This window comes from Phyllostomus discolor, chromosome 1, assembly GCF_004126475.2.
Source record: "Phyllostomus discolor isolate MPI-MPIP mPhyDis1 chromosome 1, mPhyDis1.pri.v3, whole genome shotgun sequence".
Lineage (NCBI taxonomy): Eukaryota > Metazoa > Chordata > Mammalia > Chiroptera > Phyllostomidae > Phyllostomus > Phyllostomus discolor.
The window spans coordinates 185,252,486-185,264,875 of record NC_040903.2 but is presented as its reverse complement, the minus strand read 5'-3'; the positions used below and the strand labels follow the sequence as shown (position 1 = coordinate 185,264,875).

Genomic DNA, 12,390 nt, shown 5'->3' with positions numbered 1-12,390 from the left:
ATCTTTATTTTCAGCCTTTCATCCAACCACATGACCCAGGTATAGCCATGCTGGTTAAACCAGTTGGTTTCATTCATAGCACCTGTGCTAATGGACTGTTCCTATAAGCCCCAAATCCCACCAAACCTTAGCGGAATTAATAGAAAATGAAGGTGTGGGAGGCACACAGTAGAAATCAATTGCGCACCCTCTTTTTAATAAATGTTTTTGAGGTATAATTCAAATGCCATAAAATTCACACTTCCAAATATATAATCAGTTTGGGATTTTTTAAATGTATTCAGAGTTGTGCAACCATTGCCACTATGTGATTTTAGAAAAGTTATCAATTTCATTACCCCCAAACACTATTTCCCCTTCATGTCCAACCCAGGCAATCACTAATCTTTCTGTATCTACACATTGGCATTTTCTGGATATTTTCTATAAACGGAATCATACAATATGTAGTTCTTTGTAGTCTGGCTTCCTTCAGTTTGCACAGATATTTTCAAGGTTCATTTATGTTGTAGGGTGTGCCAGTACTCCATTCTTTTTTATGGCTGAGTAAACCACTGTATAGATTTATCACATTGTATTTACTCATTGGGTGATACAATTTGGGTTGTTTCACCTTTTTGTCTATTCTGAATGATGCTGATATGAATATTGGCATATGACTTTTGGAGGATGCTTTTTGCATTTCCCTTGCCACACATTGAGGGGTACAATTGTTGGGTCATGTGGTAATACTGCGTTTAACATTCTGAGAAACTACCCAACTGTTTTCCAAAGTGGCTGCACTGGTTTTCATTCCCACCAGCAACTGATGAGGGTGGTAATTTCTCCACAGCCACGTCAACACTTGTTAGTCTCTGTCTTTTTCAATTTTAGCCATTCTAATGGCTGCTTGCATATCTTTTAATTAAAGAAAATCAATTTGTTGAATGTTCAGTGATTAAAGCATTTCATCCATGGTTCAATTGCATGCTTTTTTTAAAAAGATTTTATTTATTTATCTTTAGAGGGTAAGGGAAGGAGAAAGGGAGAGAAATATCAATGTATGGTTGTCTCCCATGCGTCCCCTGCTGGGAACTGGCCTGCAACCCAGGCATGTGCCCTGACTGGGAATCGAACCCCGATCCTTTGGTTCACAGGCCCACGCTCAATCCATTGAGCTACACCAGCCAGGGCCAATTGCATGCTTTTAAGACTTACTCAAAAGTTTGGCTATTGTAGCAGGGGGACAGGGAAGAAGAAAAGAAAGTAAGAAAAGGGACGAAGAAAGAATAGAGGAGAAGAGAAGAAAATAAAAAGAAAACAGGCAAGTGCTGTACACTACCCAGGAAAAAAATTACCTCATTGGTTTTGTCCTTAGTGCTGTCTTCAAACTCTCTATAGTTTTACTTCTCTCTTCTTCTTCTTCCTTCTCTAATGCCAGCAGAGATTTTCTCTGTGCAAAGAAAACTGAAGTTACTTCTTCCAATTTTATGTTTTAATTATGGGACAAGCAAGACAAACCCACAGGTTACGCGCCACTATCACTTTTAATAAAAATAAATAATAAATCTATAATAAAGATTTATGACAAGCCAAAATGTAGAGCAAAAGCACCAAGAATTCTAGATTTGTTATCTCTACTAAAAGTTAGTTCTTTCAGATTTTAAACAAAGCTTTAAGGACATGTTTAGAAATCAGTAGAGGTTAAGTCGTCCAAATGTTTGTGTAACTACACTCTGATAAATTTGTATTTGGTAGAAAGAAGAGTGAACCTGTAGTTAATTTTAACATCCTGTGCAATTAAAGTTTCACTTTCACACTACCAAACTGAGGTGGGCAGCAATCCTGCCACCCTATTTCTCTCATTCCTCAGATGAAAAGTGTAACCTTTTATGATTTTTCGTAAATAAATTATTTTTTAAAGGAAGAATTAAATTGGACCTGATACTAAGATGGACAATTCCTTCAGAGGAAACGTTGAAGTTTTAGAAATGACTCAACGTCCCTTGGAAATCAGGATAAGGAGGGATCGAGAGCACGCAAGTGTGTTTGTGTGTGTGTGTGTGCACGCACTCTGTACTCAGGGGGCTGCTAGAGCAGCGTGTCCCAACTCTAATGTGGATATGAGTCACCTGGGCATCTTGTGGAAGCGCAGGTTCTGACATGGGGTGTCTGGGTTCATGAAGCCTAACGTGCTGCACTTCTGACTAGTTTCCGTGCAATGCGGACGCTGCGGGTCCGTGGACCTCACTGGGAAGAGTGAGGCTCTAAGGAAGCAAATCTCAATTGATATTATATAAGTCACAAATGCTTGTAAGGCTTATAAACTTGGTAAATAGTCTCTTCCATTCCTTTCACCCCATGATCAGCTAATTGTACTAAAAGTATCCCCAGTGTATGGTCCCAGGTGCCTCTCCCCTTGGGAGCACTGGTCCCTTGAACACATGCTTGTCTATCTCAGTTTTTGTACTGTCACCAATTCTGATGAAATGCACAATTGGGGAACAGACTGGGGTGTTGAAAAATAAATGTTTGGCTCTTATCCAGTGTGTCACAATGATGCAGTCTCTCCCTTTCTTTCGGCTCCACAAATCACCAAGGGGGTGGGGGGATTTTACTCCATTTTCCCCCTTTAGTTTGTAGTATCGGCATTAAGTAACTAGATGTTAACTGAAGCCTAACTTTGACTTCATAATTAAAGGAGTAAAGCCCAAAGCAAACAAATATATCAGTATCATTTATGGCAACTGAAATGAAAACCAGTGAAGCCTTGTTTTTTAAACTGTGATTGTTTCTGCTAAAGCTGTCCTCTGGCCAGTGATGCGTCTGGACAGCTGTCACCAGAGGACGGTTGGGGAAGAAGCTGTGTGCAGAAATAGCCGGTGAATTCCTTCACAGCTCTGTGAGACCCATCCCCTGGAAAATTCAGCACAAATACAGCCAAGTACGTTTAATCTCCTACGGCACAGCTGAACTCTAGCCTCTTAAGCAATCACTTAGAATCTGCAGCTCAGAATCAAGCCTTTTATGAATATCACTCCTTGTTCCTAAGCTTAATCACACAAAACTAACCCCAAATTAAAGACTACTCACATTTTTTTCTTGTGGCTCACTAATACTAAGAGAAGATACATGTATTTATCTTAACAATCTTGAAGAAGATGGAACGTCTGTATAAAAGCACACTACAATGACTTTCTCCCTAGTAGACTTCGGACAGAGGTTTACAAAAAGTCAAGAAAGCTAAATTGGAATTTCCCCTCCCAATATAAGGCCCATTATTTTCCTCTCACAACAAAAGACAATATGCTCTTTTTTGTATATGATATGAGATATAAATCTAAGATTATTTATTGTATTGAGAAAACTGAGGATACATAGATGAATCTAACATTCTAATGTGACTTTTCAAAATAAAATAACTTATGGGAAGTCAAGATTTCAAGCTTTACATTTAGGAGGAAGGCTTCATTTGCAACTTTTTGTGGAAAAGGGGGATATGCCTACATTTCTAAAAATGGCTGCTATACCAAACACCCAGTACGCATCTTGGCACATGCAGGACAGTCCTGTGACCCGCTTTGGGTGCTCTGTGAGCTTAATAAATCCCTGCTCCCATGAGAAGGGGGTAAAAGACAAAGTGCATCCCGGCAGAGGGTGTTCTGGTCAAAGCTGCTAGAGGATGCCCTGGAACATGCAGGGCGGAGGGAAGGCACAGATGAGAGTCATCCCAGCCTGGGAACCTGGGGCCAAGTGCCGGTCTGGAACATTTCATTGGTGTGGAATCACTAAGTCAGTGGGCTAAGCACACTGAGTTTCATTTCCCATCCTTCCTTCCTGAGTGCACAGAAAAGTCACACACTAGGAAGGCCTGGGTCCTCCCAGAACCCTGCAGGGCTGCACTCTTTTATTGCTCTTTTTCACTCTTTAACAGATCATTCAGGGGTCCTTTAAGAATAAAGCATTCTTGTTAGGAGGCTTACGTAAGTAACTGAACTTGTTCCACAAACAGCTTCACAAGCCAGTAAGTGCTGCAGTCCTTGACTTGGACTGTTTATCACTCAAGGCCTGCCCCTTAAAGAAAACAGATGCCTGCCCCACTTCAGAAAAGTTGGGGGGCGGGGTGTTTAACCAGGCCTCTTTTACAGGTTTTTAACCCAAGTTAGTGAGAGCAAATTGGGAAGGAGTCTTTGAGCTCAGGACGATAGGTTTAAATTTCAGCTGTACCACTTCCTAATTAGATGACCTTGGGCAAGGTAACCTTTCTCTGATCTCAGGCTCCTTATCTATAAATAGCACTTAAAGCACAGGGTGCTTGTAAGCCTTTAAGACAACATGTAAAGTGCCTGTTATACTGCTTATCACATGACCCACACTCACTAGCAGCAGTTGCTACTGATGCTGAAGACAATGGATGATGACAATGGACAAATGCCCCTCCAACAATTTCCTAAGCGCAGAGCCAGAGTCCAGCTGCCAGGCCATAAAAGGATTTGAAGGAACTGTGTGCCTTTCCAATCCCTAGGGAAAATGTCTCAGGATTTCTCCCACATGTCTTACGGCCTTCTCTAAGACAGTTATCAGAGAGATTATCCAGAACTATGGGAGGAGGTAGTGGCAACATGCATGGTGAGGAAAACAGAAAATTCCGCAGTTTCCAGTCTCATCAGGCCTCCTTATTGCGTTATGCACACAGTAGTTCCCAGGTCTCCTTAATTCATGAACTGTTAATGCCTTTCACCTTTAATCCTGCAAAGATGCTGGCTGGGACCTTGAAGGAGCACTAGAAACCTTTGTTAGGTGTTTAACACATAAAGAACAGCAAAGTGGCTGACAATTTAATAGCCTTGAGATTCTCTTGGAAAGGACGTTGGATTCGGAAGCAAATATAATTAGAATGTGCACAACTTGTGAATGCAGTGAATGAAGCAAAGGGCCGTCCAAGGAGCTGGATGGAGAAAGGTGGCTCCCGGAGGAGGGTCACAGGCTGGCACATCAGGGACCCTCGGAGTAGGAAGGGAGCCAGGTTGACTCCCAACAAGGCCTAGGTTAAGTCACTAAAGGACAAATGAACCCAACTGCCCTGAAATTTGAAGAAAGGAAAAAACCATAGTGTTTAGTGCTTCTCCATTTATATAAATGATTTCATTAACAAAGAAGCTTCGCTGCCCCTGTTAAATAGCAAACAATGCTGACTTAATTAGAAAGAAAGCCTGCCTTTATCCTCCAACAGCAAAGAACAAGAATTCAGAAAAGAACCTTCACATGCAGGAAATGTAAATGGCTCTACATGATTATGGTTTAGATGGAAGCACAGAAAATCCCTGCCGGTCATCACAAGCCTCACATTCTGCTAACACATTCATATAAATGCGCAAATCACCCTCTCGTCATCTTCTCCAATGCGTAGGATGCCTTGTACGAGGAGGATGTGGTGGTTATTTTCTGTTCTTTTCTGCTGTGCTTTTAGACTAGAAACCCTTGGGGCCAGAGTCTCTATAATTTATACAGCTCTGTTCACATTTACCAGGCTGTTTATTATTCATTGTGTGACAGTAGAAGCAGCCATCTTCAAAGGAGAGGCTACAAAAGAGGAAGTTACCAAAAGTCAAGGCCTCTCTGAAAGTTTCGCAAAGGTGTGAATGATTCACGTGTTCCAGTCAGTTTTTAACTTTTGCAGCAGCAGCAGCTAAATGTCTGCTTTAAGTGATAAGAAACTAGTTCTTCATAAGGACTCTGGGGAAGGCAAAAAGAAAGGTAGCAAAAAGCACTATGGAAGCTATCATCTGTTTGGATAGTATGAACTCAAAGCTGAATTGGACAGATTGACTTTTAAACTCATGAGCGAGTCCACTGAGGCAAAGGCTGTGTTCCACTATGGGCAACAGAAACAGGATTTAAGTTACTGAGGCTCAGAGGTTCATGACTCGTTTTCTGCTGGACACTTCAGAAAGGATCAATACGTGGCTCCTCAAGCTGCTTAGAATGCTGACATAACAGAGACATCCACGTGATCAGAACACATATTTTAGACATTGAGGATGCATTTTAAGCAATGATTAAACCAAAAATAAATGCATCAAAATACATCCCCAAGGACATCTCAGTGGGTGTTATTATTAGCATCATGCCTTTTCATAACACCACTTACACCATGCACTTTTTTTTGTTATTTAGATGAGTAAAAAGTGCTTTGGTGCCCCGTGAAATCAAGAACCCAGGAACTAAGCAAACCCTCAGTAAATAAGAGAATGGGAGGAGAACAATGAAGAGATAGTTTCACTGCACTATTTGTAAATGACATTAACTTTTAGAATGGCGCTGCCATAACTAAACTCCAAATAACTGTAACAGCAATTGCAAGTTAAAGTTGAACATAAGCCAGATTTAAGATTAGATTTCCTCTTATAACATTAAATTCACATTTGAGGGTGTGCTGATTTTATTTAAAACACACTGGAAAAAAAAAACATTTTGCCAAGTACCACTCCTGCCTGCCACTCCCCCTTTTCCCAACAACGAGCATTTGGAATGGAGTTGGAAAGATAATGATATTTGGTAGTTCTTACTCAAGTGGATTTATTGTGCAACTGTGTGCTTTGTACCAGACTTGTATTTTAAACAGGTGTTGGAAGAACAGAAAGTGTACCTACAGCAGCCATGGAGTTCAGCTGATCGATGTAGAATTCAGGCCAACTGGTTGCTCCCTTGTTTTCTTCCTGGTCCTAAAGAGAAAAACAAAAATGTGATATACCACCAGATGTACACACATCCAGGTCATAAGCACATCTGACTTCCACAGTGTCTAGAAAATGGCTCACACAAACCCTTAGAAGGCAGTGAGATAGAAAATATCTGTCTGTCAATGCTGGCTTTCAATCGTCAGACTGTCCACTGGACTAGGGTGGTCTCCCCTATCAATTTCCAGAGAGTGCTGACGTCATTTAAATGGGAACTTAGCCACATCACAGTGTGAGGCTGTTTTCCTTTGGGGGTACAGTAACCTTGGGCAGGGCACTGTGTTTGCTGCCAGGACAAAGGATCTCCAAGTTCTGTGTCACACTCAGGACAGCACTGCTGGACGATTCGTCCAGATGAAATCCACAAGAGAGAGAAAGTTGTCTTTAAAAATGAACACAAGATTTAGCCAGTTGTTAACTAAATTTTTTCAGTTAGTTTATTCTGAACTCAGCAGAAAGTAAAAATTTTGAATGAGGGTTTAATGTGATGTGACCAAAACTAGGTACTGCTTCAATGAGGATGGAGAATAAAGCCTGACGTTGAATGGAAGGCAATAAAATGAACACACATTAGTCCTAGGCCCAGACCTCAGGCTATGACAGATTGTGAGTTTGGATAAAAAATGTAACGTATCTCAGTTGAAGAGAACTGAAACCCAAGGAATTCAGGAACCTACTCCTAAACTGCATCAGCCAGTCTTATGCCTTAGAAACCAGAGTGACTCGAAGCCCCCAGGTATTCTGTGGATGGGAGGTCTGTGCCAGCTGAACCCACAGCTCCAAAACAAATGAATGAATGAATGAATGAATGGGGCAGCTTCTCTCCATGCATGTTTGTGCTGCAAGTCATTTGTGATCAAACAGACTAAAAAAAAAGTTCACCTATTCTCTAGCCTCACATTCAGAAAGCAGCTTAGTACAATCAACCTCCTCTGCCCCCCACACCATCCCCTTGGAGAAGATACTAGACCAGTTACTAGTACCTGTTACCAGATAATGAAGTAGTTATTACCTATTAACTGGTGTCAGAATCCCAATCCTCAGGACAGCAGTTTTGGGGATGGGGGGACTTTTAATTTCAGTTCTATACTTTTCCTCAAAAATAAACTTTCTGTAAGCAATCTTTCTAGACAGGTCCACTTGTCTACTTGGGTAAGAAAAATGAAACGTAATTTCAAAACTATTCTTTAAGTAGTCACAAAAAGGGGGCAAAGTAACTATTGCTTACAGTGCCTTAAAAGCTGTCAGTAACTGATATCTGAACTCAGGCGGTTGCATGAATTTCACTTAGAGACTGAACAAGCCAGCTGATGAGGACAAAGGCTACCCCGGTGGCTTTGAAGTTGGGCTGGATTACACTTCCATGGTTCCAAAAGGCTTAGGAAATCTGATGAGTTTTTAGAAGAGCCCTTGATTATTATTTAACATATGTTACTAAACTAGCTAAATGTCAGTGGAAAGGCCGAACCCTTCTCTCCCCTTAAAACAGAGTAGTAAAGTTCACGCAATCCCACTGTCACCAGCCTGCTCAGCAAGCCAAAGCCCATAATGATATTCAATGGTATTTGAACCTATAAAATGAAATAGAAGGTGCCAGATCTTTTTATTCCCCCAAACTAGGGCAAACTTCCAGAACTACAACAAAGTCACGCCCCGTGTTCAGGGTCCCATGAGAGCCTGTCTGTTGCAAGCTTAATAGTCATGGTTATAAAACAGAGCTCATTTTAGAAACTGAAGATTAATATATATGGAGAAATTGCTACACTTTGGAAATGCTTTAATGATGTAAACAGATTAATAGTAGACCTAGATACTGTAGTCAAAATAAGGGGAAGACTTATTTTCATTTCACATGCCTCAGGACTGAGAAAATCAAATGAGCTCACGTATGTGAAAACTTCTCATAAATGTACCAAGTGTAGTCACTATACTCCTGGGGGGGCAGTTCTCAGAGTTCTTCGTTCCATCAATGCAGCTCTGGTTTCCCTTGTGCAACCCTGGTCCTTCTATACAGATGTGCACTACAGTAGCCAACTGAAATTCCCATCTGTGAATCAACTCTCTCCTACCTGGTGTGGCTGCCAGAGCGTGTAGTTCTACGGAGCCACAGAACAGAAGGAAATGAGTGCGACTGCTCCCTGGGAGTCCCCTGAGGAGTCCTGGACACTGAGATTGGCCAGGAGAAACCTACTCCCCTAGGAAGTCCATGGAAGACACCACCGATGGAGTCAACATGTGTACTACTCTTGGAAGGCAACTGGGTCCTGGTTTTACCGCCTCTAACAGGTGTTCTTCTTCAAGCCATCTGTCTCAGTTCTATGTATTTGTTCTGGAGACACAAGTGGAACATATACAAGATTGTATAAAATGTATGAAGGGCCCTGGTTGGTGTAGCTCAGTGGATTGAGCGTGGACTGAACCAAAGGGTAGCCAGTTCGATTCCCAGTCAGGGCACATGCCTGGGTTGTGGGCCAGGTCCCCAGTGGGGGCCACGTGAGAGGCAACCACACATTGATGTTTCTCCCTCCCTTCCACTCTCTCTAAAAATAAATAAATAAAATCTTTAAAAAATGTATAAAGGAAGTTACAATGGAAGCAATAGCAAAACTGAACACATATATAGCTTATGTGTCAAACACTGTTCTAGGCACTGTGCTCTTTATTTAATCTACTTCATGAAGTAGGTGTTGTTATTATACCCACTTTAATAAAGAGGAAACAAGAGGCACAGAGGGGACAGGTGAGATGCCAAAGGTCACCTTTCCAAAAATTCAGAGTCAGTAGGAAAGAATCAGAGCAACTTCTTTCTAAGATTAGACCTCAGATGAACCACAAGCAATACACATTAAGTGCAAAGCTACCTTTTCTCTCTTAACCACTTCCCCGTAAGAAACTCAAACACAGTCACTTCCAGCGCCATCGACAGACATGCATTTGAATTCTTAGTCACTGCCTTAAGTGACTAAAAGGTAAGCAAGACAAGTGACTTGCCTGTGTGACTCGGTTTTAGTTTCCTTATCTATAGAATGGGAGCCTACCTCATAAGGTCATTGTGAAGACCTGAAAAGTTAGTGCAAGTTAAAAAAACGCTGGGAACAATATACACAGAACGTGCTCAATGAATGTTAGCTAGGATGACAATGAGACTGTTCCAGAATCTCTAGCTGTGGCCATGCTAACTAAGTCCCTGTTACTACGACTATAAAAATTGGAGCAACCAGTTTGGAGGTAAATTTTGACAGTAACTGTCAAATTAAAACACACACACAGCTTTTGACCCTAGAAGTCTACTTTCAGGATTTTGGCCAAAATTACATATTTAGATTTGCACAGATATATATTACAGAGAACTTTTCTTCACTGTTAGTGCTGTCTGAACAAGTGAATTATAAAGTTAACCAATAAAAAGGGGGAAGGTTGAGCACATTATCTTATAGCAGGAATAAAGAAGTAGAATTATGTAATGATATGAAAAATGACAAAATGTACTGTGGTACAAGTACTTCAGAATATTATTTCCTATCTGTAGAAAAAATATATACACTTTACGCACAAATATTTCCGAAAATAAATACAATAAAATTTAACAACAGCCACCTCTCAGCAGCAGTAGGTCTTTTACTTAAACTTGTGTGCAATCCAAACTTCTACAGAGAACATGCACCATTTTCACAATTAAAATAGAAGTTCAAAAGCACATCATGCTCCGTTAGGACAAGAGCTTTGCTTTTGCTGCTGCTCTGTGCAAAGTGAAATGCATCAAGTCACCCTGCAATGTTTGGGGTGTCTCTGGTCTCCACCCTTGGGGTGCAGCAGATATTTAAAAACACTTCTCTAATTGTCTTCCTATCATGGATTTTCTAGTTCTAAAATTTACTATAACTCTATAATCCCAGTATCAACTATCTGTGCAGAGAAAGAATCTATGATTTGAGCTAAGATTTATGTACCCAAAGCATGCTAAAATTTTCTAAATTTCCACACTTACATATTTGTGTGGCAAACAAAGTCTCGGTAGCAGCTGAAATCTTTCAGTAATGTATAAGTGGGACCTAGCGCAGTTTAAAAATTAAGTCTTTAAAATAAAAACTTCTGAAATTAATACAGGGCAAAATTTCAATAGGGTCATTTCCCAAGTAATAATACATAAGAACTAGTAGAGTTTTTCTTCAGTTTAAGATGCTCTTGGTAAGGCCCAAAATAGGCTGTGTGAAGGTCAATCAACGGTAAAGGACATGCTCGGGGACATGGGTAAAGGACGTGCTTTGTGTTCACAAGACCACAAATCACAGACTGATGCAACAAGCGCTTGGCCAACTAAAGCTCTAAGTCTCCGTGTGCTCATCACGTACCCATGAGGTTCTTAGACACCGCTTGCTAGAAAAGACAGACACGCTCTTCTTTCCCTGTCTGGATTCCCTCACAATCCTGTAGCAATGTATGAGTACCATCAACCCCCAAACAGTAGGGACATATTAAGGTTTAACCAAGTGAATTTCAACAGCAGCAAAGCATTGTTTTGGTATGATAGTATGAAGTAAATGTCATTCTGATCATTTGCAGCACAGGACAAAACACAACTAAATGCCAATGAACACCTGTTCTGCTTATAAAGAAAATGCTACAAGAGAACATGTTAACTGTGATTATTTATAGGATCAAAAAATTCTATCCTTTCGTAATGACTGAAATAGTCACCTGTTGCATTAATTTGTCACAACTATATTAGATTTCATAGGTCCACTCACAATGCTAATAAATGCATTCATGCTGCACCTACAATTTTTACAGGATTCTAGTTAGAAAGAGGCAGAAAAGCCAAAATGTCTCCATGATGCGTGTGGCATCCATTATACTCAAGTGAGTGACAGGAAACAGGAGTCAATGTGAGCGAAACTGGATCAAAGGGACAGGAAAGGAAGAGCAGGCACGATGGAAGATGGGAAAGGATTTTGTGGAAGCCCTTCCTAATCACTTCTGCTAACTCTGCCCTCAACCTTAACAATAGTGTAACCAGTATCTTCTCAAAAGATAGCCAGGATGAAGTGTAATGGAACAGCTCAGACCAGTGCAACCTCTTGTGTTTTCTGTAAAGGGCCAGTTAGTAAATGTTTTAGGCTTTGCAGACAGACCACACAGTCTGTTGCAACTATGCAACTGCCACTGTGCAGTGCAAAAGGCAGCCACAGACAACACTTCAATGCATGAGTACCGCCACGTTTCAATGGTACTGCATTACAAAAACAGGTGACTGGCCAGATCTGGCCCAGTGCCAGTTTGTCAACCCCTGTGCTAGATACAGTTTGGCTTTCAAGAGGGCGGGAGTACATCAAAATTCTAACTTGATCATCAACTATTTTCCATGCTTTTTCTTCTTCTTGAAGCCACTCTGTCTTTAGTAAACCCCAACTGTAAGTTAAAATCAGCTCAAGAAGGGTTTGAAATTTGCCCAGTAACCTAAACTTTCTAGAGAAGTAGCAGGACCTACCATGCCTGAAAAATCTACCTTCATACCAAGCTCACTCCTCCCTGAAAGTGTTCAAGTAGCATAGCATCCCAGGGTCCTTTATGTCCTGATATTAGCCCCTGACTCTTTCTCTTATTCATCTTTCACTGGGAAGAAAAGAACCAGCAGGCCCACAATCCTGGATTTCTGAGACTGTTGCTTCAC

General features: G+C 41.0%; 1 protein-coding gene across 4 annotated transcripts in view; it reads right to left on the bottom strand.

The window, feature by feature from the left end:
- Nucleotides 1–12,390, bottom strand: part of DAAM1 (dishevelled associated activator of morphogenesis 1) — a 155,598-nt gene that overhangs the window by 45,998 nt on the left and 97,210 nt on the right. For all 4 annotated transcript variants that reach the window (XM_028505472.2, XM_036010486.1, XM_028505473.2 and 1 more), the window contains 2 exons: nucleotides 6,633–6,704; nucleotides 1,338–1,432 (listed from right to left, as the gene is read on the bottom strand). In XM_028505472.2, the coding sequence (XP_028361273.1) occupies nucleotides 1,338–1,432; nucleotides 6,633–6,704 (167 nt within the window). The remainder of the gene's footprint in view (nucleotides 1–1,337; nucleotides 1,433–6,632; nucleotides 6,705–12,390) is intronic.